The 27,979-nt window shown below is 35.4% G+C and overlaps 1 protein-coding gene across 5 annotated transcripts; it reads right to left on the reverse strand.

The window, feature by feature from the left end:
* Positions 1-16: 16 nt before the first annotated feature.
* LOC110373833 (uncharacterized protein) lies at positions 17-27,554 on the reverse strand. 5 transcript variants are annotated; one of them, XM_021331218.3, is made up of 11 exons: positions 27,408-27,554; positions 26,972-27,083; positions 23,874-24,016; positions 10,138-10,244; positions 9,338-9,508; positions 5,403-5,464; positions 4,746-5,189; positions 4,114-4,336; positions 2,565-2,683; positions 1,877-1,965; positions 17-985 (listed from the first exon to the last, which is right to left on the reverse strand). In XM_021331218.3, the coding sequence occupies exons 3-10, from the start codon at positions 23,993-23,995 to the stop codon at positions 1,918-1,920; spliced, it is 1,296 nt and encodes a 431-aa protein (XP_021186893.3). In that variant the 5' UTR covers positions 23,996-24,016; positions 26,972-27,083; positions 27,408-27,554; the 3' UTR covers positions 17-985; positions 1,877-1,917. The 5 variants fall into 5 exon arrangements, with proteins under 5 accessions (XP_021186893.3, XP_021186884.3, XP_021186912.3 ...); XM_021331209.3 differs by lacking the exon at positions 1,877-1,965 and having other exon boundaries at positions 27,408-27,553; XM_021331237.3 differs by lacking the exons at positions 1,877-1,965; positions 9,338-9,508 and having other exon boundaries at positions 27,408-27,551.
* Positions 27,555-27,979: the final 425 nt, after the last annotated feature.

Here is a 27,979-nt window from a genome sequence, read left to right on the forward strand (position 1 = left end):
AAAAAATAAATTCAAATTGGCATTTAATATAATTTATTTAATTTAAAATATAATTACATAATGAATACCAAATCGATAAAGCCATTTAACATTTTATATACAAAATATTCGTATAATCTCTTCATGACTAGGAAGGTACAATAAGTTTAGCCAATTGTTAATTGTACGTTGGCGAAAGCTTCGAATTTATAATTATCCAATATCACAAACATTTCCTTTACTTACTATAATATTTTATTTAATAGCTGTTTGGGTGTTATATTTAAAATCTTAAAAAAAAACTGTTTATGACATTGGGTAGTTGAGCATTATTTACAGTTACATTTAAAAGCAACTTCGGATTTGTTCGCAATTTATAAAGCCGCACTTTTATAAAGAATAATATAATTAAACGAAAATGATATTATTACATTTTTTTAATAATCATTTATGAATATGACTGTTATTTTTATATATTTTTTTAAGTTTATATATTTACTTACATCCTAAATAATGGTTAAAAATAAATTAATCCTACAATTAAGTACTGATTGAATTCCAATTCGTACATGCCTCAAGACTTTATCACCTAAAGTCTATACAAGTACCTACTCAAAATCCCCGCGCTTTAAGCGAATCAATTAAATTGATTGATGTTTACTTTGATGAGATGATACCTACTATTTTTGTTGACGTTACAAAATGTTTTGTCCCCTAATTAATTAGATATGTAGACACTAGACATTCTGACATGAGTAAAGTCAACAAAATTAATTAAATCGAATTTGAACATCTTTGTGAATATTCCCATTCGGGTTATAGACCGATTGTCAGACTATAATATTCATTGTAGTGAGGGATATGTTAGTAAATACTAAGTTCTAGTTTAGTATGAAGATCGGCCTGAGTTGTCATCATAGTGTTGTGTGCCGGGGGGCGCGCGGTATCCGGGGTAGTTGTGGTTGAGAGCGTGCTGCGCGAAGAAGCTTGAATAGTCCTTCTTAACCTGGAAACAGAGTACACAATGTATAGCAAAATCTACCTCGTACTTACGTGTAATTCACTATTTTTGTAGACCTAAAGTCTCTGACTTCGAAATGAATTGTGGAGTCAGTGATTGCAATGATTGAAAAGTCAATTTGATGGCGTATTAAATAATGGTGCTCGCGAATAAAATACTAAACATCGACATACGCTCACATAGATCATAGACTTTTGCTAAAACTATAGAATTTTATTTTTTATTGGAAATAATTCAGATTTTCCAGAAACCATGCATTTTCGATTCTAAACCTCTACATTGCAAAGCTTTGCAGAAATTGAGGAAAATGAATGTCTTGGTTTAAAAGAATGATCTTAGTCTATTACATGAATGGTCGGTGAAATAGGTGTACGACTCTGCAATCTCAATTCTGGGCCATATGATTTGAGTATACCTACCAACATATCTATTTAGGTACTTTTGGAGTTGGTCCATCTACGATACCTAAAGGATGAATTATATGCATAAAATGTAACTCCTACCAGGAGTTACCTTAAATCACTTGCATTAACGGATGATTGATGATCGGCGTATGTTGTAACATGTTCCTCAAGTGTCGGCAAATTACTTTGGAACTTATATTTGATTTATTAATACTTCGTAAACAGCCAGGAAAACAGTTGAACAATAGACCGAGTAATTATTTGCTAATATCTCGTAAATTAACACTTGTGTAGTATATCGGTATTCATTGTAAGAGTCGTACACCTAAATAAAGATATTGCAAAGCCTACTACGCGAGTGAGGTGCTCGCGACTATAAAAGAACTAGGTTTGCCCTTCACCAAGTGCCGAGATCTGTTAATGGAAAGTTTGTCCAAACATATAGTAGCACTATGACCCAAACTGCACTTACACCTTCGTAATAAAGTCCGGCTATGTACGGACTGGGAACGCCTACACCTCGTTCATTGCAACTAATTCTGCAAGCGAATATTGGCGCAGCTAAAACAGACAACGGTTTTGTTCAACACTGGACGTCATTCTATCAATTCTCTACGTTTTTCTCCTGAAATTTTCTTAAACAACTGGTGTTCTTTTAATGTAGTTAACGTTAGGAAATTAACTCCGTAGTATGAGTGGAACTCCCAAACTAATTCGCTTTTAGGAGCTTTCTAATTAAATCTGTAGTAGAGGTGCTCTGTATTTTATACTGTGTCGTTAAGATTTCACTTTTTAAACTAGAAGTTATGGAAAAACTACTTAATAGCTTTTATGGTAGGCGTTGTAATATTTGAGATGAGATATATTTACAAAGTGTGTTAGGTCAAAAGTCAAATATTTACATCATAATAATTAGCTAACGGTTATAAACTTTGTTCTGCAGCTGTGAAAGAAAATAAGTACTTAGTCAGGGGATTGCATGAAATAGTTAAAACTGTAGTTTAAACCTATATACAGCATGCGGGCTTGTTAGGTTTGAAGAGGTGTTTTTTATATATAGGTAATTTATTAATTTTTACCCGAGTAATCAATCGTAGTTTTTTTTTTTATTCTAAAGATATTTTACCGTATCATATTAATAAAACAGAGATCAAGGTTACCTTGCGCGGTCTGCAGGCAGGGCCCCTGGCCAACTGCCTTCTGGCTTCGTTCTCAGCGGCAACCGCCTCTTTCACCGACTGCGGTGGCCACTTCTGGTCCCCACGCATGTTGACGCCTCCTGTACAATCGTAAGCCCCTTCATTAATATTCACAACGTTCATCTATTTATATCGGAGCCTTCAAATATTTACTTTTATCAATGTTTCTTCAAAATAACTCATGACGCTTCTAAAACATTCGTTGGTATGGAAAATTTGCCAAAATTCCGGCGACAGCAAACATATTCTTAATGGCAGTGTTGTCATTGAGATTACAATGCACAACTGCCGCTGTCGATCCTCTTGGCATAATCCTTAAGTCACCTTTTGTTGTTATTTTATTTATAATCTAAAATGCGGAATGGATTTGGCGTCAGCTAGGAGTCGGTGCACTGATTAGTACGCGACACCCCTAGAGTATTTGTGCCGAGCCGTCGACACATTTAGGGTTAGTTAGGCATCCATCAGTTTGAGTCTGTTAGTGTTTAGCTTAGCTTTTAGACTACGACTGGAGCGACAGAGGATTACAGAGGTTCCGCTTGTCTCCTCGGAAACGGCAATTAATTGCAAGTCTATTAGCAGCTCTACGTCGCATCACTGTTATTAATATCTGACTAATAGCATCAGTACTTCTGTTTGCCTAAAAGTTGTCTTATTAAGGGACAATAATTTGTAAATCTTTTCGAAGAATTTTTAATAATTTGGCCTAGAACCTACTGAGTGTCTCTTTTTTTGGAAATATTGTTTATTGTATTGTTGTGTATGTGTGTGTATTGTTTTTTTTGGTATGTTGGCAACCCTAAATCCCAGCTTGCGACGTTTTCACTTTGTCTTGTGGGATTGGCACCGCATAGCGCACCTGCCGTGTTTCTAGTTTTGCTAAGGACGTATTGACATTTTGTCACTCAACATCATGATGATTTAAGATCTTACTCGCAACTATAATAAATCTAAATGTTTTTCAAAATTTTAAGATGATTAGACTAAATAAAATATTTTATTTCAGACTAGGTACTTTTAGTTTTCCATTAGATAGTTAGAAGTGTATAGTATAGAGTGACAAATGCCATTGACGCATTAAAGCAACGTGTGACAATCTTAGTCTAATAAACGAGACAATATGAGCAATAATTGAGTAAATAGTAAAAGTCTTAACGCGTCGTAAGTCTCTTTTCTAAAGCGACATCGCATAAAAAAGCGATTCTATAAACAATACACGTGGAACTCGGCATATTATGTTTGCGAAGGCGTCTTCAAAGTACCCAGTTTCTTTATGTTCGTTGATATTGCCATTAAAAGAAATGAAATGTTCCCAGTTCTCAAAAATCTGGTACACGATTTATTTGAATGCATGTTCAAACGAGACAGACTCAGAAATAAATGCGTTTGAGTTAATAAATTCCTGTAAGTATATAATGCCTTAATATAGGTACCGCCTCTTACTTTTGCTTTATACTATTTCTGAGATATCTAAGGGACTCTAAAAATAATATTAAGTGAGAAGACCAACCTTGAAATGAAGCTGTGGCGGGTTGACTAGGGAAAACCGGTGGAGGTTTCTGGTGCACAGGCTGTTGCTGACGAAGAGTGATCGTCGCTGGTGGGGGCTCGAACTGCTTCTGTGGGGCCTGGTACGAGGGCTCCGAGTACGATGGCGAGTACTGCGGCTGTGGCGAGTACTGCTGCGGCGACAGCTGCTGCTGTGACGGGTACCCCGGCTGCGAGCCTTGGATCTGCACACAGAAACACTGATAAAGCATATAACTAAAAATTAAATGTAGTTGTTAATCAGATACAGCGCAGATTATCACAATTGTGTGTTCACTACATGTTTACAAGTGAGTAGGAAACTAAAATAATAACACTGCGTCACCACCCTGCAATCAACTCTTTCTAAATCACTGTTTGAACTTTTATGACGACAGTTTGCAAAGTGGCCACGTTTGTACAAAGATCACTCTAAATTAATTGTAGATTCCATTCCAGAAGTATCCAACAAAAAAGGCATAGCATTCGTTATGAAATAGCTATCTGCATTTTACTTACCAAGATATAATTAGTAAAATGAAAACGTGCAAGTCAGTAATGAAACTAAGTTCTATTCGACGACGTTGACGTTGCAACTTCATTGATTCCTGGTACCTGAGGGGAAAGAGGGGCTGGTACTGGTGCCCAGCGGCTTTGTCCCGGGCGATAGGGCTGCGGCGCGACGCCTGGTGATGGTGGGCCTGGCCGGTAGGACGCGGTAACACCGGGACCGACAGGGATCAGCTTACTCAGCCCTGTGGCCTCCTGTCGCCGGCCTTCACAGTACGAAGGATCCGACTCGGGGGCTTGGTACTGAGGCTGCGGGGACTGGGGTTGCTGGTGGTACTGGGGCTGTGGTTGGTACTGGGGTTGTTGTTGGTATTGGGGCTGCTGTTGGTATTGCGGCTGCGGTTGGTATTGGGGTTGTTGCTGGTACTGGGGCTGTTGCTGGTATTGAGGTTGTTGTTGGTACTGGGGCTGTTGTTGTTGGGACTGGTATTGGGGCTGGGGGGAGGCGGGGGATTGCTGCGCGTTGTTGTAGTACGCAGGAGTCTGTTGCTGTTGGGATTTATAATGTAGCGTATAATACATATCGTAATAGTTGTAATAGCTTTGTTTTGCATGCAATTATTGTTGCTTCGCCACCGTAAAGCGTTTGCTATGTGCAGCTGTGATGTCATTTGCATCTAAACCAATCCCGTATATACATACATAATGTAATTGTGTTTCGATCTGAAAGATGGTAATTATAATGAACTATTACTTAATTACCTGTTGTGGTTGATGATATCCGTTCGTTTCGGGCACTGGTGGCCACACTACTTTCTTCTGGCCTGCAACAATGTAATATCCTCGTAAAATGGTGTGTTACATAAAATTGTTTTGGGTATCGTGCCAGACATAACTTTCAATTTTTGTGACATGCGTTAAAAATACTTGTTTGTCGAAATGTTCGTAATCAAGACGTACAATCTCAATCGTCGGGTGATATGATCTTGAGACCACGAGACTCGCGGTCTTCAACACTATGAAATGCTTATTATGACACATCTCTCTTTAAATTAGCGCGACCCACCAAGCAGTTGGAAGTACGCCAGACCATCGAAAAAACAGATTTCGAGGATATAAGTTCGTTTTATTGTGGGCGAACACAGATTTATGATTCAACCTGGGTATTCCGGGAGCTTACAATTTGTTCCAGCCAGTAATGACTGGCAGGAATGCCAGAACACTAGATGAATGACATGTTAGCACTATCTAAATAAATGTATCTGTTCGAGTTTTATGTCTGAAAAATGCGTAGGAATACTGGAGTTACGATAAACAGATGCAACAGAAATTCTTTAGAACGAAATTAACTGGAACTCGGCCTTGCATTTCTACGTGCATTATAAAATCTAATTAAATGAGGTAACGACAGCATACGACTGTTATTGATGTTACAAATGTACTGTGTACAATGTCAGCAAGGTTATGAGATAATTTCAGTGTTGTTATTTTGGTAAATAGATACGAGTACCTACCTACATTGTAGTATTCTAGGACGCAAAATTAATAATGCAAATTGATTGATCTTTCAGGGTATTCTTAGAGGCTTGCGGAAGTAACGTATGTAGAAACCAAAACCTTTATGAAACTATTTTAAGGGTTTGATAGCTGCTATATGCTCCAAACATGACAGAACAAATTCAAAATTAACTGTTATAAGATAATGCAAAATACATGAAAGTTTGTTCAAAATTAATACATTGAACAGTGGACACATTTTCTATGAAAGCCTGACTTAATCAAGCTTCTTTACCAAACATTTTATAGATCTACTAGGTCCACCGTAGTATACGTTTCTGTCCGAGAAAGTGGTAGTTCCTTGCATTACCTAACATTGTTTGCAAAGTTCGAACCGCGATATGTAGGGAACCTATTGAGTTTCAATTTACTCTGTATTAAGGAAACCTCCCTAACTATGTTCAACTGTGCACAACTAACTTACTTAGCTGAAGTTTCGGCAAAATAAACCTGTTTATCCTTTAATATGTGAAGTCCTTTACTTACTTAGTTGGCAAATAATGTCACAGTTGCACTCAATAGCTAAGCAAACATAATTAAATAAACAAATAAATAATTGAATGCAATTCAGTTAAGTTTAAAAGCTTCGTTCAACAGCTGTAATCCGGATCTGGCAGGAGTGCACTCTCAATGTGAAAAAATACTGATAAACTGAAAGCTGTCAGGCCAAATGAGTTAGATAAAAGTGATTAATAAATCAGGAACTCACGATTAAATTAATCAATTTGGGAAGTACGTGAGACGCGGCAACCGCCGGCCGGCCGGTGAGCACTACGTTTGACTACTCAAGTCGCCAGCAGGTGCGACGAGCGCAAATATCTACCGCATATTATATTTTGAGAACGCACATTTTTAGGACACTCATTCGCCAACTCCCTCACGCCCGTTGATACCCACACCCGAAAAATGGACACACCTACTAAAATCTATGACCTTAGACTTCAAGCACCCTATCTGAACGTGCCTAATAATAATTTATAGCTGTTGGAATAGAAGCATAAAACCATTTACATTAGCTACGTACACTCCACAATGAGATCGTAAATTCTAACAAAACGGCAAGACGGAAAATATATTTCACCTGTTGCGAAACTTGCATACCAACACAAGTGATGAAGGTGCATCATATATTAAAATAACAGCCATATTCCTAGAATATAATATGAGGGAAATTGGTACCTAAGCAATTAGTGCAGTAATCTGATCCATTTGGGATTATGGGACGCAATTGAAATTACTTCATCCATTGGTCCATGAGTCGTACATAAATTACAAACGGTCCACATAACCGGTAGTCGCCGACGGCCACTTGCGAGTTATTAACTTGTTTGAGCGATTTAGCGAACTTCAACGTCACTTGACCAGTTTGATGGGCAGGACGAAGGAATAAATAACGATTAGAAATCAGGACCTCAGTCACAAGATGATGTAAATAGGCTGAGCTAGGTACGTGCCTCAGCAGGAAAATTTGTACTCCCATTATAGACGTTATTAACAATTTTACAGAAAACCAATAAACGATCAAGCAAACATATTTACCTAATAAACAGTCTTTAAAATTCTGTATAATAATTTCTATATCGAAGGCAACTGTAAAGTTATTGGCGAACATAATGCCAATAACTAAGAGAGTGAACGAAAAATCCTGCTCTCAAAAATAGTGCACACCTGGAGAAAACGTGTGAACTATGATACTTATGTCGTTTGCATATTCAACACCTGCTGTAAAATTAGATTCTGATTCATGAGCCTACTGAGAGGAACACAAGTAGAAATAGTCTGCGTGACGTCAAACAACTTTTTTATAGATTTTAATCCAGTATCAATGTCTAGATTTCATAGAAATACGAATAAATCGCTTTCTTGTAAAATGAGTTTGTGATGCTTGGTTATGTATTTTTAGGATGCATGTATTCTTGGAAAACACAGAAATAAATTCACAATAGAGATCAATAACTTATTCCCTGGTAAGTAATTATGTTTCCATTCTTTGTTAGCATTTTATCACAAACAAGAAAAAGTATTCACGAGTACTTATAACGGCGTGTACAAGAATTTTCATCGGCTATGGGAGTACAATTATGATAATTACGCTTGGACTTCGCTAAGACTTTTTACTTCTCCGTTCCTATCATACCAACAGGTGTCTAGGTACTGTTGGTTTCTTTGGAAACATACTTCGTGTTACAGCTATTTTTATCTTCAATAGATATCGACACAGAATAGGACTGTGAGTAGAAATGAACTTTGTAATCGTCTCTCAGATACTTGACTATTTTGCGAAAATTAAGAAGGTACCCAAAACACTGCGTACCAAGGTGTTATTTTCGTAATCAAACATCTGAAACATTCATGTTTAACTTCACGGATATAAATTAGGTTTATGTTCACTAGATATCTTCCTACGTTTATTTTCGTTAGCGAAATGGTTAAGCTAAACATTCCGATTTCAGGCACTTCAACAACTTTAGCACTTTAATAAATTAATAATAACGAGCACTTTACCAAGGAACACTGTTTCAGCCATATTTTCGGTTTGTATTCTTCCGTTGTCGACTGTGAACTACTAGAAGAAATAGCAGGTAAAAGCACATTATGCGAAGCTTCCAATCCTTGCCAAATGCTTTCCACTAATGAACATTTAGTGGGCGATTTTTGACAATACGGAGACGAACAAAATGACGGATGTGATTGAACGTTAGGACGTTACACTCATCCTCAATGTTTCATTCATTAAATTGAGATCAATGAATCATCCGCTGTCGTCTAAGCTTCATATAACGTCAGGTAGCTGAGGGGTTTCCTGTTGAACCAGTTAGTTGTCTGTGTAATATTAGCAAGTGTAGCGGCTTCTTTGTGCGTGAGTTTAACTCTACTAAGGCATACGTCCTCAATGCAACACGAGGCAGCATTTGTTAATCACATTAACGAAATGTATGGAATTTTTGATATATAAAGTTCAAACCACGATCTACATGTGTCTACTATTTGTAGGTAATACAAATTGTGACGCCTAGAAATTAAAACCAATGGTTTTGATTGACCGATGACGGATTAATGAGATCTGACTGATGTTACGAGTTTATTTACAGAGCTTGCACAGTCAAAGCTGCATCTATTCTACCAGGCTGTGCTGGTACCTTTAGTAGCCTTCATAAAGTCTGAATAAATATTCCCTGTGGCGTTGAGCTGGCCATCCCAGCTGCGAGCTGATCGCATCCTCGCGTTATCCGGAGGCCAGTACCGGTCAAATGGATGGCGCATGTATACCATGTTCCGCTTGATCGCCAGCACTTGGGTGGGGTCTAACTCTGATAAAGCAGGGAAACTATTAGTAGATTAATAAGCTTACGGTTCTCGTTGAGGAGTTTGGGTGTGTGAAATGTGAAGATACCTCATCAAACGTGTGTTTTAAAGTGAGATTGAAGGTGGTGTTTATCAATTTCAGTGCGCGAAACGGGATCATTCGATAGTTGGATAGTTGTGTCTAATTGTTGTGTGTGACTAACAAATTAAATATTAAACCTTTCTGCAAGTTGAATAGAAATGCAGAAACTATTCAAGAAAGTAGGGAAAAGGATCAGGTGTGGCTAAGAGAGCTTACCTAATAGATTATACTCGAGCTAGCTAGGTGAAGGATCTTGAAGGACGAGTGAAATGTTCCAATAAATTTATTTCACCTCGCCATTTCTAGACACTTACTAAGAGGAACAGGCAATTGTGTTGCACGGTAATTGTAGTTACAAATATTTTGGAAAAGTACTTAAATAAATTGAACCAGAATCCAGTTTGATATCCAGTGCTTAGTCCATTACATATAGGCAATAAATACAATAAGCGTGAATTTAAAGCCACTACTACCATTTCTCAATTTAATTCCATTTCCCAAATTTGTATGTGTTAGAGAGTTATGTATAGAATAATTTAAAAAGTTACTCACTGGGGCGTCCCCTGCCACGGTTGCGTTCTTCTTCCTCGAGCATCCGCAGAACGGCAGAGTTGGCCAAGTTCGCGGGCTTGTCTGTGGTCGGGTCACTGAAGTCAATTCTGTCACAAAAGAAAAAGGAATTTCAAATATGGAATGTTTTTTTATGATACTTAAAAAAAAACACTATGAATCAACAACGTAGCCATCTATATTGTATTACATAATTTTATTGTTGTAAATATTCTATGCAATAATCATAGAAAACGAAAAAATAACAATAGTTTCATCAATTTTACTAAAATAAATGTCATATACCTATAGCTACACCCCATTAAATGCCTATATGTTCATAATTACACGTTACCCGAACAATACGAACGCGGCCGTTCGATCCGATTCAAACATGTTATCAGGTGCCTATCAATCATAATGCTCTAACTATCAATTATTTGATTTCTCAATTGCTTTGTGATTGATTGTAATTGTCCCCTATTAGTACATGTTAGCTAATTGGGCAGAAAGATGGACTGCGATTTTCAAGTAGCTAATGACTGGTTTTAGTGCCAGAACACTAGTCTTGAACAAATTATACGCTTATATATTATAATTACTTCAGTTTATAATCACGCGATTTTGGTTTACGAGTGTCTTTGAAAGATGTTTTGAACATCTGCAATTCCTTTTTAGCATACTGAGAAGTGGTTTTATCTTCTAACCAATAAAACAGATTTGTAAAAAAAATAGCTTCTTTGTCTCACTTTGTCCAGACAATTCGTTGACACCACAGATACACGTCAACCAACCTGTAGATATTTGTGTCATATTTTACGACATAACGTTTCAAATTAGATTTGACAAGCGCTATTTTTTATTTCAGTTTCCGAGAATATGTTGGCAAGGATAATAATACGTAAATATATTTAATGACAAAATATAAAATGTTTGAACGTCATAGAAAGCTGTTTAGTTTTCCGACACTTTTTTTTGTAATTTCTTATAAAAAACTATTGACACCCATGCCATTGGAATCGCATTCAAGTACACGGAACGGACCTTTAGCTAGACCTCTTTATTCATGTTTTCCTTTTACAGGAGAAATGGTAGTTCCTGCTTCATTTGAATTTTCGTAGCGACAAAGCTTAGTAAAGTCTAATGAACCGTCGGTATTCGATAGCTATTACGAACTTAATTCCTTATTGTTTTTCCCTCAATCAATTTGTGAGGGGAATAAACAGTTAAAATGTATAATAATTTGAAATAAGAACACTAAAAAGATGAGTGAACCTCTTATATTTCAGTCTCATATTTTTTCTTTTTAATTATAAATAGTGTGCTTAAGCGAAAAGGATCTGCCTACGTGGCAATGATTTTAATAGTGTGTGGGCTGTAAATGATGTTGATTAATATTCAGGCATTTAAAAGAAAACCTACAGCTATTTTGAGAAATATTTACAGTCTGTACCTTCAGGCTGAAAGATTTAAATTATGTACCAAAGTTTTTATTGAGTGGCGTCACTATTAATCAAAGACTAAAACGAAAACAAAATGACGTTAATTTCCTCAGAATTCGTGAATCAGTCTGTTAGGCAACTTTCACTCACTTTCGAACTAAATCGATTATCATAGCCATTCGGAAAGTCATGTAAAAACATTAACTTGGTTATACAAACACAGGAAACTACGTGGGAACCTGACACAAGAAATCGTGACAAAGCGTTAACTCCACCTTGATTGTGTTACCGAGTTTAGTCGATCAATCCGCGTATTTAGAACCGTACCAGCCTGTTACAAGTTCTTGTTATTTATTGTCTCGGATTTTGTACGCTATTATGTAATAATTGGATACGTGAAAAATTTATTTTTGGGTATTCTAATCAGTCTATTGAATCCTTTGTACTGACACCTATAGAGTTTAAAATAGATAGGCAGGTACAAGTTATATAGTTATCTACTATACTTATTTCATTTTATAATGAGCTCTTTTCAGCTACTAATATTAATGAATCTAAATACCTATTTCCATAATTTCATTTCACATAAATTTGTGCATGTCACCCTTTTTACATGCAAAAGATATTCGATGTAGATACGAAAACATACGTTGATTACTTACGTCATGTTTTCAGTATTTATCGAGACCTCTTGAAGTCTGCATAACATTTTGCTATTAAGATTATAAACTTCTACATACATTTTGTACAAACATTATTCGTATTGTATGTTTATGCAAACGTAACCGATATAATACAATAACCTTTTTTTAGATTAATGTTATTGTAACTGATCGCGACGCCCTGTATACCCAAAATAAATTATGTTTGCCCATTTTGATGAAAAATTCTTTATCAAATTATTTTGGAAAAAAAACGACTGTTATCTGACCTCAATCATAAAGCCTTCTTATATTTCTTATTATTTATTTAAAGTAAAATTAAAACCTTACCACCATTGTTCCAGTTCAATTGGAGTTTTGGAGAAAAAAGATTGTTTATAAAATGCAGACATCAAACATTGATTTGCTAATTACTTATCTGCCAAGTCAACTAAAATGTAGCGAAGATAATTTAAACGAGTAACAGGTGCGTGGAAAATTTACACTGAAATCTTTGTCTATATGATCTATACAAACGAGTAGATATGTATCATTAGGAAAAGGGGAAAGATTTATCTATTAAAAATGTTAGTAGCGGTGCCAACATTTCTTTTATAAATGAGCTTTAAGTCGTAAAAATAAATAGAGAACAAAGGATGTGTCTGGCAAAGACCCGATTGAAGAAACAATTGAATGTAAACATACAATGCATGGCACCATCGCATGTGTGTTGTTGCATGATACCTTTTTTGTTTAAAGACTGCAGGCGGCCAATTGAAAGTTTAAATACACTTTCACTCGACTTCATTACCGTCGTACAAAGTTCACGATCGTGATCAATATCAACATTACCAAATCGTGCGTTCTCTCTCGTTATGAAGATTATGTCATGGCGCATATTACGTCTGCTTATAGGAGAATAATTATGGAGGTTTGAGAAAGTGAGAAAGCACTTGACACCAGTCCAAACATGAATCAGCTGAAAAGACGCTACCATCTTCACTGTGATCTTTTTTATACAATTTTATTTAAGCATAGGAAACATTTTAATTTAACCTGGCCCTTTAATACTTAACCATATTATAAAAAGGTTGTTAAGTTAGTAATCAAGTTGTAACATCAACGATGGTTAACGCGGTGGACCCTGACCGAGTACACACTTCATTAAGCTCAAGATTACATTATATATTTTTAATCTAGACGAGAGCATGAAGTTTATCGCCTAACGCCCACACGTAATTGATACAATTAAGTATTATAAGTAAATATTTTGCCCTTTTCGTAAAATTATAAGGAAAAAAGCTCTGGTATTTAACAAAAGTTTACTTTATCCTGTTAATAAGTACATCAATTAATAAGTTTTCAGGAGAAAGAACTGTATGATAATTAAGACATTTATAATACTCTTGAGAGAGTTCTGGAATAAAACAGGGTCATACAAAATTACAAGGATAAGTACTATAACTATGCCTATGACACACAATGCCTCATTCTCAAGCAGCTTGGCGGCAAAAATTCATGATGAGTAACTTCTTTATAAGAGCAACGTAAATCATTCGAAAATGTTTAAAACAACACTCTTGTTTGCCGTTGAATTACTTATTGTTGGCTGTATTTTTTTTATGTTTTATGGCTGCCTCATTGTGTCATGGTTTGTTAAAAAACTTAATAGTTATGCTGTCTACTAAACTTATTATTTTTTGGTAGAGCTAAGTTATTTTAAAATTACTACTACTACAAACTTATTAAATATTTGAAAAATATGAGCTAGGTACTCGGACGAAGTTCAGTTTCCGACATTCATTAAATTTTATGCCTTTAAATGCATATATACGGTAGAACATGAAGATAAATCTAGAAAAACTTTTAATGGTTCATGCATCATAGAAAGCAAGAAGGGGCAGATAACCTTTTTAGTATCTTACTAAAAGAACCTACCGGGCTGGTCTTATTTTAATTTACAGCATTTTAATATTTCAGTGAACAACGCTACGCCTGCATTAATTGGTAAATGCGATACTTTAGGAAAAGGGATAAATTACACAGCCTTCGATAACGATCTCTGATTAGTTTTGATGGAAAACCATTGAAACGTCTCTTTAATTGAAATTATGTACCCTACTCAAAATGTTAACTCCTGCTATGGTTTGGTTAAGCAATAATTCAAATGTTATTATATTATGCCTTTCACTAATTCTACAATGTTAATGTCGGGCATCTTTTTATTTTTCTATATTTCCAACAGATATACATAGTTCAACAAACGCAGATACGTACATATATTTCATAATCCTGCCGAGATGTGTCAGGTGATTCAGATCTATAGGGTGTCTATATCTTCGGCCGCACTTAGCGCGGTTATGTATAGAGATGTAGTATGATGTACAATGTAGGCACTAAATCGACATTGTGCTCTAGAAACACTACCCTGTTTATGTGTTGAGCTCTGAGATGGAGATACGAAGCTGGTATTCTATAAGCTTGTTGCATCTTTGACGTTTCAAGTGCTAATAGCTGTCAAATTATTATGGGATGTTTAAAATAAAAATAGAATAGAATAGAAAATTGTGCCTTCTTATAAGTTACAAGGAAATTAAGTTACAAAATGTACTTTGTTATTACAAGTCAGTTACATTGTGAAAACTTTATTTTTATTCAAAAGTATTTGTTTATACAACAAATACGGTAACATTGTATCAATTCATCACCTAGGCTTAACCATGTCACCAAGCCTACCTATAACAAACAGCTGCCATATAAAGAAATCGAGTTTACATTCACCTCACTGCACCTTTATTGGCAACGTGATCAGATGTCAATGTCAGATAATTATATCTTGTGTCAGTGCACAAATATAACAGCCTGTATGTGAAATGGTTATTCCGTCATATTGCAGATTGATGAGGCTTATTAAGTAGCCACATAGTAATTACATTTACGTAAACAATCTTGTTGTTAAATATATAATTTAGAATTTAAGAATCTCATAAATCATATTACTGCGAAAACTTAAGCTGTTGCATTTTCCACAATAATAAATAACAAATATTAAATGAATGAAATTCTTCCAATTAAAACCATAAATTGGCCAAGTTTCCACACAGTCATTTATCAACCAGAACACGTAAAATATTGATTTATAGAATCGAATAAGTACCTCTTATAAAGCTATGTTGAGAATATTAATGGTGAATTTATGTAAATATTACAAAGAAAGTAATTACTGCACGCCAATAAAGATCTACACGTCAATAGCTGGACAGTCTTCCGTCTGTTTTTACATACTTATTTGAATAAAAAGCAGGCACGTAAATGCCCAATAACCGGAATAATTCTTACCCGTTTGTCTCGATGACAGTACCCATTGTAACTAGCACTCACAGTACACTTTAGGACAAATTAATTAGCTCGACAATGTATTAATTCTCCTTTATATTTATATAGCGATGAGTGTGCGGTCGGTTTTATGCCAAATCCTGACTCGCTCGTGAGTCTGCTTTGCTTCAGGCTAACTTCTATTTTTATGATTATGATATCACTGTGATAATTTTGCAGAAGACAATGCAATGAGACATTCAAATGAGAGCAATCTTTTTATCAAAAATTACACACTTCAGTAAATACCTATGTTATTTTTCCATATTATGTAATTTCATATAAAAAAATATCAGTTAAATGATTTTTAATTAATAACTTTCCATAAAAAGTATTTAAATTAAAGTATGTAAACTTTTTAGACAAAAAATTTATATGATGAATTTTGAATTATGAATATGGAATTTGAGTATTCGCGCGCATGCGTGTTGTGCGCGGTTACGGCCGCGTCGCGACTGTGCCGGCGCGTGCGCCTTCTTCCTCATTTGCTTGTTTATTTCCACTTTTTGTCGCTTTTGCCATTAATAATGAGATAGGAGATAAAACACGGCGTCAGGTAGCAATTACTCGCACGAAATAACATTCAAAGTGATTCCATTGTACTGAATACATTTAATTTGTAGATTAAAGTAATATTATGACCGTAAAAGAGATTTCTTATTTTTTGGCGAACATAAATTATTGCGTTTAATTAAAATGTGGTTTTGCATTCATTTACAGAGACAAAATATATTGGCCCTATTTGGAATAGGTTGCTTAACCCATAAGGATCTTCTCATGCATCGTCAAGAATGCAACCTTTTTTGCATTGCATTGATAAATTGTAGTAGATCTCAACGACTAACAGCACCTAATTTAATCCTGGCTAGAAACCAATACTTTCCATACACACCTAAATCAAAATACAAGCAATCTGTCTTACATCAGATAATACTCTTAAGCAAAGCAAATACACTGAGTGCTTCCATCACTAGCGTTGAACGCAGACATTTACCAAGCGTACTTAGAACGTTCCAACACAAAGGTATCATGTATTGCACCAATTTATTTTAGCATTACTTTGATGATCCACATGCACAACGGAATGCCCAGTATGTTGGCGCGCTGCTAAATTTCATCTGCGTAAATGTCAGTGCCCCTTCGGTAGCGCGCACTCCATAATTGATCGGTCAACGGCATTCAAATCGGCACAACGTTTATCTTTGGATGCGGTCTTCAATGAAGGTACCTTTGTCAACAGGTTGGTGTCATTATAAAAGGCTTTCTATCAATCTTTTTTCTCTAGTGTGAAACTTTGTGAGGCAACTTTGTGGGAGCTCCCGAAAGTAAATGACACCCGATACACATCATCACAATGAATAAAAGTAATGTGACTGTAGTAAAAAAATGTGCCTCGTTAAAAATGAACACTTCAGCGGTCAAAGCTTGTTTTTAATTAACAAGTTCGGTACCCTTATTCAGTATTCTATCAGCAGAAGACAGTAGGTACGGCGTTGGTGGGAGGCAAAACATGTTATGCAGACTGCACGCATTACAATAACCAAGCTATAACTTATGTCAGCCGTTTAATGTGAGGCAGGTTAAGGTTAGCCTGTAAAAACGGCTTGTTTAAATATTTATGAGTACTCCATGCTTCTCTCCAAACTTGTATTAATACAACTTTATAGGCGAACCAAATTTGACTTATCATTAATCAAGTGGTGAAACAACGCTTTATGTTAAGGGTTTGCGTAAACCGCTCTTCAGTGTAGGTCTGTGAGCGCTCCACACTTCCCGACTGGGTATTGTAGGTTGGTTAATTGGTAAACAATGTTACGGTTGCATCAAAGTCGTTTAGCTGGAAAGTGAGGACGGTCAGTAATTGAAGCCACATCTTGGGTATTTGACCTTCAAGACAGCCGATATAGGTGACCCAGATATTATATTGCGACACCAGTCAACAACAACAAAATTACATCTTGTTTATTTTATCAATTTATTGAGGCTGTGTCTACGTTTTTAAGATATTCATGGAAAAATGTTTTCAGGTCAGCCTAGAACCTAAAAACTTATCGCTTTTTACGACCTTCACCTGAAATCGTTCATCTTACAAGAAATATTTCCTTAAAGTTGTATTGAAGGTGGGGTTTCACAAAAGGATAGAATTTTGAAGAAGAGAGAAGTCGTATAAAAGCCAAAACAAATGAAGCCATTAAAATCAGGGCGGGATACTTTCTTTGAACAAATGGTTTCGTTTAAGAGTCATCCTGTATTTTGTTCACCTAAGCCGGTGGCGTCATCTATATGAGTGACTATTTGTTCGTTTTTGAATTGCACTTTCGAATTGGCCTGTCGCCCATAAGATAAGACACGGCTGCGGCATGTTAACTGCGACAACAATCTGTAAATCATTGTTATTGCACCGGTTAGGCTTAACAGGTGGTAATAAAATGTATACTATTCAAAAGCTTTCAAGTAGCAGTGCATCATGTGGAAAGACGGTGTTAGTTGCGTTTTGGTGCTAAGTATTTTCAGTTTTTCTATCTTTTAGGAAAACCTTTTAATAAGGATTATTTTTGCTCTTACACACGTGAGCAGTTTCATTTATAAAATGTTGATGTGGTCCATTCTTGATTACCTACGTTGGATGTGATTCATGTTACCTACATATAGAATATTAACTTCACCTACTTAATGTATCGCTATCGATAAATACTTGAATATCGAGGGAAGCTCCTCATTCGAAACACGATCCCTACCCTAATGTACTCCTACTGCTTCTTCCATATTAATTATCATAGTGATCTTCATATCAGAAGCGCTTAGATAAATAAGATCGTCATGAAAGCTCGTAAGATTATGGCACAATCATGGGTTTTAGCTAAACAAGCAAAGACAGAAAATTTGGGCGAGCACGGTACGGATATTTGAATATGTTGTACAAATTGATGACGCATGTACCAACCCGCATCGATCAAACGTGGTGATTAACGTTGAATCCTTCTTCGTGTGAAGAGGCCTGTGCCCAGGCAGTGGAACCATAAAAAGGCTGATAATGATAGTATTTTTGTGCATAGACTACGTTTAATTGGATAATCCACAAAATACGCGATGTTTAAATATTTTCACGTACCTATTCGTTTTATTTTTAATGCTTATGGGTTTTCGAATATCCGAATTTTAGTTCAAGCGAATACGTTATCACAGTCAGTGATTCAAATAGGCTCACTGCACATTGTATTAACGTCATAGATTTAATTAGAGCTCTTCCATTAGAGGCTCACGTGAGCCGATCATATATTCCACAGATACAAGTAATGTTTATAAGTACGGATAGATCATATTGATTCGGGGTGACTATGACTCATGGACCGCCTATTGGCACGTCTATTATTTTGTTTTGTTTCCTATGTTTGCGTGTGTGCGACTTTATTTATAACTCGCGACTGTTATTTTTAACGCCGTGCAGTCAGTCTACATTCCGATTAGACTGATAATGTTAAGTATTTTGGTTGTTTAGTTCGGGATTTGTGCACATTGTGAAAGTTGTCTACGAATTATGCCTAGGTATAATTTGTATAAAATATTCACTTTCGCTCTCAATATGCTGTATAAATTCTATTTTTTAGGGTTCCGTACCTCAAAAGGAAAAAACGGAACCCTTATAGGATCACTTTGTTGTCCGTCTGTCTGTCTGTCTGTCTGTCTGTCTGTCAAGACCCTTTATCTCAAGAACGCATGGACGTATCAAGCTGAAATTCACATGAAGTACTCAGGTCTATTGTCCCTTTAAGCTGTGAAAATATCAAACTTCTAAGCCAAGCCAATCAAAAGATACAGCCGATTATGTCGATATTTTCAACAAATTTTCGACACTCGCAAAGGAATCAAAACCTACAGGATACTTCCCGTAAACTCAGAGTCTTGAAATTTGGCATGAAGCATTGTCATATAATGCAAATATAGAAAAAATTACGAAAATCTCATTTTTTTAGTTATATAGGTAATGTAAAAAAAAAATATTTTAATAAAATGAAACTTACTACCTTATTTCTCACGAACGAATAAAGGTATCAATTTGAAATTTATACCAAATACCTAGGTCTATTGTCCCTTTAGGCAGTGAAAAAATCAAACATCTAAGTTAACGCGACCAAAAGATACAGCAGTTATACCGACGCCTTAGACGAATTTCCGTCACACGCTAGGGAATCAAAACCTACAAGGTACTTCCCGTGAACTCAGAATCTTGAAATTCGGCAAGAAGCAACGTTATATAGTACAGATAAAGGAAAAATTGCGAAAATGATAAATTTGAAGTTACATAAAATATTAAAATATTATCAAATCAAATAAAATATTTTCCTCATTTCAATGGGGAATTTAAACGACCAAGTTTGACGGATTTGAGAAATCATTTCTTTGTAGTAAAAGAGTATACTCGCCGTTTATTTCCATTGTCATCAGGTCAGGATCTGATGATGGAAATCCTGAGAAATCGAGGGCAACTATCAGAAATTGTAGGCATGCATAGGATTAAAACTTGATTCTCAGATGTATGTCTTATGATACTATCAAACAGTGAAGGTTTAGAACTTTCTTGATGATGGAGACGTGAGAAAGTCGAGAGAACTCCTCAACGGTATGATTTAGTAACGTCGTGTTTGGGCTTATGTTATTCGTATTGACGAGAACTTTTCACAAAGGTTAAAAATAAAAACTTTTTACAAAAAAAAAAACAACTTCTAAAAACAACAAGAAAACTGTTTATATGCATCGGTCTAGATCTCGGTGGTAAAATAAATATAGATGCATCCTCTAGACACCGACTTCTAGACCGATGCACCTAACATCTTTTTAATTTCTTTCTTGCTTTTGTTTTCTTGTTGCTTTTTTATATGTTTGAAGTTGGATTTGTTTGTAAAATGCTACAAAATAAAATAAAGCCGACTTTATAAAACAAAGAAAGGGACAGAATTACACTTTTGTCAAGGCTCTAGAAACATAAAGCCAGCAGCCCCGAATCCTACTCTCTAGCAGTCGTTGTTACAATTCGACAGTTACAAGTCGTCAGGCAGTTTCGAAAAATACCTGAAACTGGGGCTCGTTAGGTGATTAATCCCTCAAAAATAAAAGATCCCATTAGTACTGAATTCGCATCACCTAAAATAAAATAAGCTCCAACACAAGGTTACGTTATAAATTGTAAAGGAGTTCCCATAACTATATCTGATCTTTGCTATCGATCCCACAATGGCAGTCAAACCTATCTATGTGGAAAGTTGCGGTTGGCGCGAGACTCGCTTTTTATCTATACAGGATTTGTACGGAACCCTCGGTGCGCGAGTCCGACTCGCACTTGGCCGGTTTATTATTTTTTGATTAAAATTAAAGGTAATCTAATCAGGTTGGTATATCTTTGTAGAAAAAATGTGCGTGAAATATATTGCGTTACCACAAAAGCGAATTCTTTTGCCTTTGTTATACTATTGATATTATCCGTAGAATAGACAAATTACTCCACAATTGTATCAACAAGACGTCATCGCCCTGGCAAATGGTCAAACACCGTGAAACAATTACTGAACCACTCATAAATAAACACTTTCTTGTACTTTTGACATTCCTATTTGTATTGCTTTATTTTTACACAATTAGTAACTTACTATAAGTAATATATCTATACTTATGCATGCAAAAATCATCAGAGCAATGCATCTAGCTTCGCCTAGGTGTTATAATGAAATAATAAAGCATAAATTAATTAGCATTATAACCATTAATTAGAAACCAAGTAATGACTGGTTTTAAACAGGAGTTTGTGGCTTAAACCGACAATAATTGCAACGTACATTTAATGTAATCAGTTTTTAAGTCTACGCACGTGTCGTCTTTCAGGAAAGTAAGTATTTTGTTTTGAATTCGCTTTCATTTAATTATCTTTGTTCCCATTTAATAATCTAAGATAGAAGGCGAGTCGCAATGTAATTTCTTATTTATTAGATAGTATTAAAAATTCCTGGACGGAAAGTTGAAAATGATTCTTGCTTCACAATAGTGAAAGTAGAGTTAAAATAAAAATCTTAACAAGCGGAAACAAGCGAAATGAGTTATATTTTATTGAGTTCCAACGCTGTAAGTAGTTGTTTACATCTAACCATTAAATACCTATGTAGAATTCTGCTATTTTATTAATTTCAACGTAATGAAAAATAAAGCATTCTACCTACTTACTTATAGTAAATAACGTTGCCGCTGAAACTAAGTACTTTTAATCTCCCCGAGCACTCTTGATCTTTCATCCAATCATTATAATTTTTATTTTGTTTTGCTCTGCGTAGGTATATAAACAAGCTTCAATCAGATAGAAATTGTAATAGTGAAAGCAAATGTAAATTCTATAACCGAAACGAGAATTTTATCGCCTGAAAGGCATATTGAATATCATACACGTTTACCTATTATACTGTTTCCGTTTGCACTTGACTGTCTGATGAGAATGACCTGTTTCCTACGCTTAGAAGTCAACGCCTTTCAAAATCCATAAATGCAATCCTGAAAATAAATATAAGCTAAATATTTGGCATTTTGTTATTCAACAAATTCTAAGGTGACAGACTGACCATGTTGCCAAAACGGACCTTTTTTAACAAGATCATTTCATCACGCTGGGTACCAGACGCGTATTCTTTATAACAACGAGACCCCTATTCATCAAGTAAACAAGTAAGCAGGTACCCAATAGGATTATTGCCTTATTTATTACCAGAATGTAAACAAAACATGTGACAGTCAAACCTTAATTATTTATACCTACTTCTTTCTTTTTATTCATGTAAACATGACCTTAATCTCGGAAAATATTGAAACGTAGGTAACTTTAGTCGTGGTCATTTCTATGATTTTTATTACTGTATAAAGAACGAAAGGATTAATTTTGGTATCATCTTGTATACTTGCGATACAAATATGCCATAGTGGGCATTCCACACCTATCTGTAAGTATTAACATTTTCATTAATGTGTTCCTTATTAGAAAATACACGTATTTCTTACAATGTAGGTAAGTGCAAATAAGATTGTATCACACGAGTTGATGGATATGGGTAGTATCATTCAACTGTCACTGATCATTGTAAATCGGAGATAAAACGGCCGGTAACTGTACTTTGCAAAACCAGAAGGAAAGTGTGACGTAAAATTGCCATTTACAGAACAACACGCACAATTCCGAAAAGTGGGTTGAAAATAGCTTTGCAATAACTAAACTAAATTAATTATTATTCTTACTATATTGCTTTGACCAATATCAACAAATATCTTCTGGAGCTTTATATTAACCCACGAGGGGAAAATTATTTAAGAAATACTTTGTCACGATTTAATGTATTTTAACAGGTAAAAAATATTTACCCCGAAGCAAATGTCAATGTACTACATCACAGGTTTATGAAATAAGGAGGTGTCTGTAATACCGGCTTATTGCCCTTACCTTCTATGAACTTATCTCCTCCAATAGAACATAATAAAAGTAGACCAGACAGATTAATTTAATACGATCTCGAATTATGACGAGGGTAATCGATTCAATACATATCTACGTGGCATTGACATTCACTCTTCTTGAAGAATAAGACGTCTTGGTAATTAACACCAGATACGGCATATATCATGAAACTGTTTCTATATTATGTGCAGAATATTAATGTAAGTATAAGGACCAGTTCTTCTAAAATTATTGTATGTAGTAACCTCTTGCCTCTTGCTCTTGAATGAGCTTCAAGAACGCACAAGAGCTTAGGTAATAAAATTGAGTCTCTCCGTTGTCAGTTATTTGAATGAATCGAACTCGATCGAGACGAACAATAAAGGCTGGTTTCCAACTTTAGAATTCGCTGTAATTAAATGAAGAGTGTTTGAAAATCAACTAAGTGTGCTCTTCTGAGGTGTTAAATCAATCATTAGGTACATTTCCCAAAGGTCGCAGCCGTTACACATTATCTTGCTTGTTACGCACGTTTTCACATCATTTTGTACAGCTTTCGCTTAACTCAATACAGCTACTGACTTGCACTACCTGTAGCAGGTTCTTTGTATAACTGATATGGCAGATATTAGGACTAGGCTGCACTCCGATAAAATGCTAATGTTTCTAACAAGCTTCTTAACGACTGCAGCTTAATCGTAGTGCAGTCAAGTTCACTGACATGTTTTTCTTTAAACTACTGTTTGCTATGAATTTTCGCCTTCTTTTAAATTAAACGGTTATTTTAAAAAAGTACTTAGGTGCTTGTTTACTTACCCCACAGTGCCGTTGCCAAGGTTCGACATGTGCTTGGTGAGCGTCTCCTTGATGTTCTGCTGGGAGTACAGCCCGATGGGCGAGTTGAACTGCTTGTGTACAATCTTCGGGCCGGTGGCCATCTTTAAGTCGTTCGTTCAGCGCTGGAACGTGAAACAATCTTGTTAGTAACCTTCGTCTTACATTTAGATATAACATTTTTAAATATATCTAATGGGATTGTAATACTTTAATCTAAATGACGAATTTATAATTTAAAAATTGGTTATAAATAATAAAGTAGGTACTTAGTTATTTAATGAATAAAAACATAACAGTCGTAGATACTGCCGCATTTTAAATCAGATTCAGTTTAACTGCAGACTTGAAAGCATAATAAAATTTACGATGCATGCAGACATTCAAAAATACATTGGTTTATGACCCAAGAATGCATGCAGAGATTGTAGATAAATAAACACTTCGCTATATTAGATTCTGATGATGTAAATTATTGAATTAGTTTTGAAAGCTTTGTTAATGAATATCCTAATTTTCATAGTAAGTAATTGAGTAATGTCATCTATTGCTTACATGTATCAATAAAATTTAGTTTCTTCTTACTGGCAGGCTTTTAGATCAAAAGTTCATTAAGTGTAACGAGAAGCGTTGCTTAGTTTATTTTACTAGCTCATTTTGTTGCCCTAGCTAGAATATACGACTATTTACCCCAGGACGCGTATCAGAAAAATTAGGATGACAAATTTTATCCTTCTCATGAGATAATTTTATTACACTCTCGGAAGATTCACGCCTCGGGGTTGGCGTCAGAGCACCTCGTGTTATTGCGTTTTTATTAGCCGAGCCACCGCCAACGACGGCTATCATATTTTTTCCGAATAATGTGTTGAAGGCAGCCAGCTTTGTGCGAATAAGTTCTCAATACTAGAGCTTTCGGTGCAGAATATTCTAGTATTGAAATATGAATAAATCTACGATCAAAACATTGGCGGATTAAATACTTTAACAATAAACCAATGAGATATTTATTATCTAATTGATGATTCTCTAATTAGTGGAGAATAATGTGGTAATTCATCGGCTTCAGAGAAATAGCTTGTCACTGGATTTATTTGTGTACGAGTGTCGTTGTAATTGCGAAATGGACACGGAAGGCGACTTCTCACACCTCCGCGACAGAATTAGCTTATTTCATATTTCCACGTCGCGGAAAACAACATAATATTTTACAATATATTCGTTTGTAAATACGAACATTATTTTGCTTTGAACTGTTCGTGTTACAGATAAGAGATGATATGTATTTTTAACGTTAGAAGAAATTCAATTAGATACGTAGGTACGTTAATGTTCATGTAGGTGGGCTTTCAGTGATAAATTCACACTTCCCACATGTTAGGTAATACCAACAATTAAACTTGAAACGCGAAAGTTTTCGATTTAGGGTTAGGTTAAAGTGTAGTTTTAATTCTATTTGCAGTGTCATAAAATGTGGATAATTTAAAATCTGGTTTCTTAAAATGTTATTGACGGCTGAACATAGTCAGAATCGTTGACACATTAATTAACTACAAATGCATGCACTTCAGTGCCACGTAATAATTACATTTCTCTAAAATGAAATCAAAACCAGGATCTGATACTTATATTGTGTTTACATAATAAATGTACTACAATGTTCAGCTTACGGATACAAACATCGTATTTAAATCAATTTATGTTAAACTATAAGTGTGATAGGCTTAAGTGAAGATCAAAGGTGTGCTGGCTATTACTGATGCATGTTGAAAACTGACTCGATCTCTGTATCCGTTTGCAATCAACATATTGATGCATTTCACATGCTAATGTTATCCCTGTAATCTGGGAATCAATGAAACGACAGCTGTTCGCACTTCGCTGTCATAACAAACGGAAAATTGATTATTTTTTGCTATTTATGTACGTCTAGAACAAAGTTGTCAATTTTATATAAACATTTTTATGTTCAGAAAGTAAACTAGAATAAGTAGCGCTTTTATTGTCTCTTAAAAGTGCAAGGTTTGTGTCCCTAGTATCATAAAACTGCTTCGCGACATTTCAAAGACGGCGGAGCTTTGAGAAAAAAGCAGTTACTTTCATACGTTGATTGAAGCTCTGAAAATGAATGCATTTCAAACAATATCGCTGATGTAAATTTTGTTACAGAATGTGTGTAGGTGTTGGAAAAATAGTTCGTTATCTCCATGCTGCTCAAGATGCGATATTTAATGTGAACGCCGAGAGGTGTAGTCTATTTTCGTTCTGGACTCCTTGCCCGCATGCGTAATAAATATTTGCGCACTTATTTTCGGAATTATACATTCAAGATAACTGAAGATGTTTCGCTAAAGTGTAATAACACTTGAAAGCTTTGTTACCTGCCCACGTGTTTAGTGATAGTAGCTCAATTACACTAATTAGCTCATAAGTAATTAGTTAGACTGTTTGGAAGTTCGCATTGATAATAACTTGCCCCGTGACGTTAACACTGTCCTGTTTATCATGTAATAATAATGAAGCGGATACAATGTTATGGCGTCCTAGATAGGGGAGAAACTAAACATTAAAAGTATTTAGATAGTTGGAAGGTCAACAAAGATGTTTATAGCTTGGACGAGGTTAACAATATCGTCATCAAGGCTGAAAATAATCCACTCGTATAATTCAGACAGTCTGATTCTGTTCAAGAATAAGATTCTATTCTAATACAACATTACACATTTATAAACATTACGATAGTCGAGATTGTTCGAAACTTTTATAATCATTGAGTGATAAACACTGAACTTTATTATTGACATGTAACAGTAGCATTATTCATGAAGTGACAAGGAAGAAAATATTCCCGTGACCAGCCAAAATGTAACAGCGACCGCTTGAACGGAACGCGTTATTTCAGTCACATGAAGTCACGGCGAATTATTTTTGTAACTGTACACCTTGTTCATGAAGTTAGTCATGGATGTCGAGGTCGCCAGGTGATTAGTGTCGAAAAAAAATACACAGACATTTGTAAGCTTTTATTAGTGCAAATGTTATATGAAGCAGTGAGAAGCGTTGTTTTTTAGTGTTTATACCTTGTGCGGCGTTCAGATTCGTGCGAGCGGCGGCGATGCCTGTCTCTAACTGAGTGCGCGGTCGGCGCCCGCCCACTGCCTGCGCACGAGTCTGGGAAATGGACGCCCTCACCTGCAATGTTTCAGCAATCACGGTTATGTTGTTTGATGATCGTATCGACGTATATAAGTCTGCCAATTGGAAAGTATCGGTGATTCATACTTCAGCACATTATGATTTATGAATTCAAACGCAGGCTGATCGCAGATGTAAATAGATGTGCACATGTGTTGACTATAAATAATTTTACACATAGTTGATAATAAATCAATTACGGGAAAAACAAGCCACAATAAAATTACATAAATTACTTCTAGTATTAAATCATAAGTAAAATAATATCACCACAATATTTAATTTTTATTTTGTTCATTAAATAAATTCTCACTGTCTCACCTGAAATAAACAAACAAAGGTGCACAAAAGTCCTTGAACTTAAACTTCACCGAGATTACAGACAGACGGGTAGTGATCACTGATAGCCGCGGCTTCCAACCAACGAATGAAAACGCTTTCCCTCGCTTTAGTTCGGAATTTTATCTAGTTTACATCAACTATTTTTAGTCGGCCTTATATTAAACTTGATGTATAAATTATAATTTCCAGCTTGTGTGTTCTCGGTTTTCAGATAATCAATGTTAATGGTTTAAAAGTTATGTTGGTAGTCGGCCATTGACCTTCATTAGCCAAGTAATAATTATCTTTGTGTAGGTTTGAAATATTAGGTTCAAATACCACTCATTATGCTCATCAATAAAATAAACCTAGGTGTAAGTCACAATTGATGTTTTCTGGAATTGGACTCAAACAAGAATGCAGTATAAAACACTCAAATGTATCTTATTTTTTTAAAGTTTAATTAATATTTACCACGTTTAATACAAAAAATATGAGTAAAAATATTATTGCATGCGAAAAACAGACGGGACTTCTGAAACATAAGATGATAGGTACACACCTTGATAATA

The sequence above is a fragment of the Helicoverpa armigera genome, chromosome 12 (assembly GCF_030705265.1).
Source record: "Helicoverpa armigera isolate CAAS_96S chromosome 12, ASM3070526v1, whole genome shotgun sequence".
NCBI lineage: Eukaryota > Metazoa > Arthropoda > Insecta > Lepidoptera > Noctuidae > Helicoverpa > Helicoverpa armigera.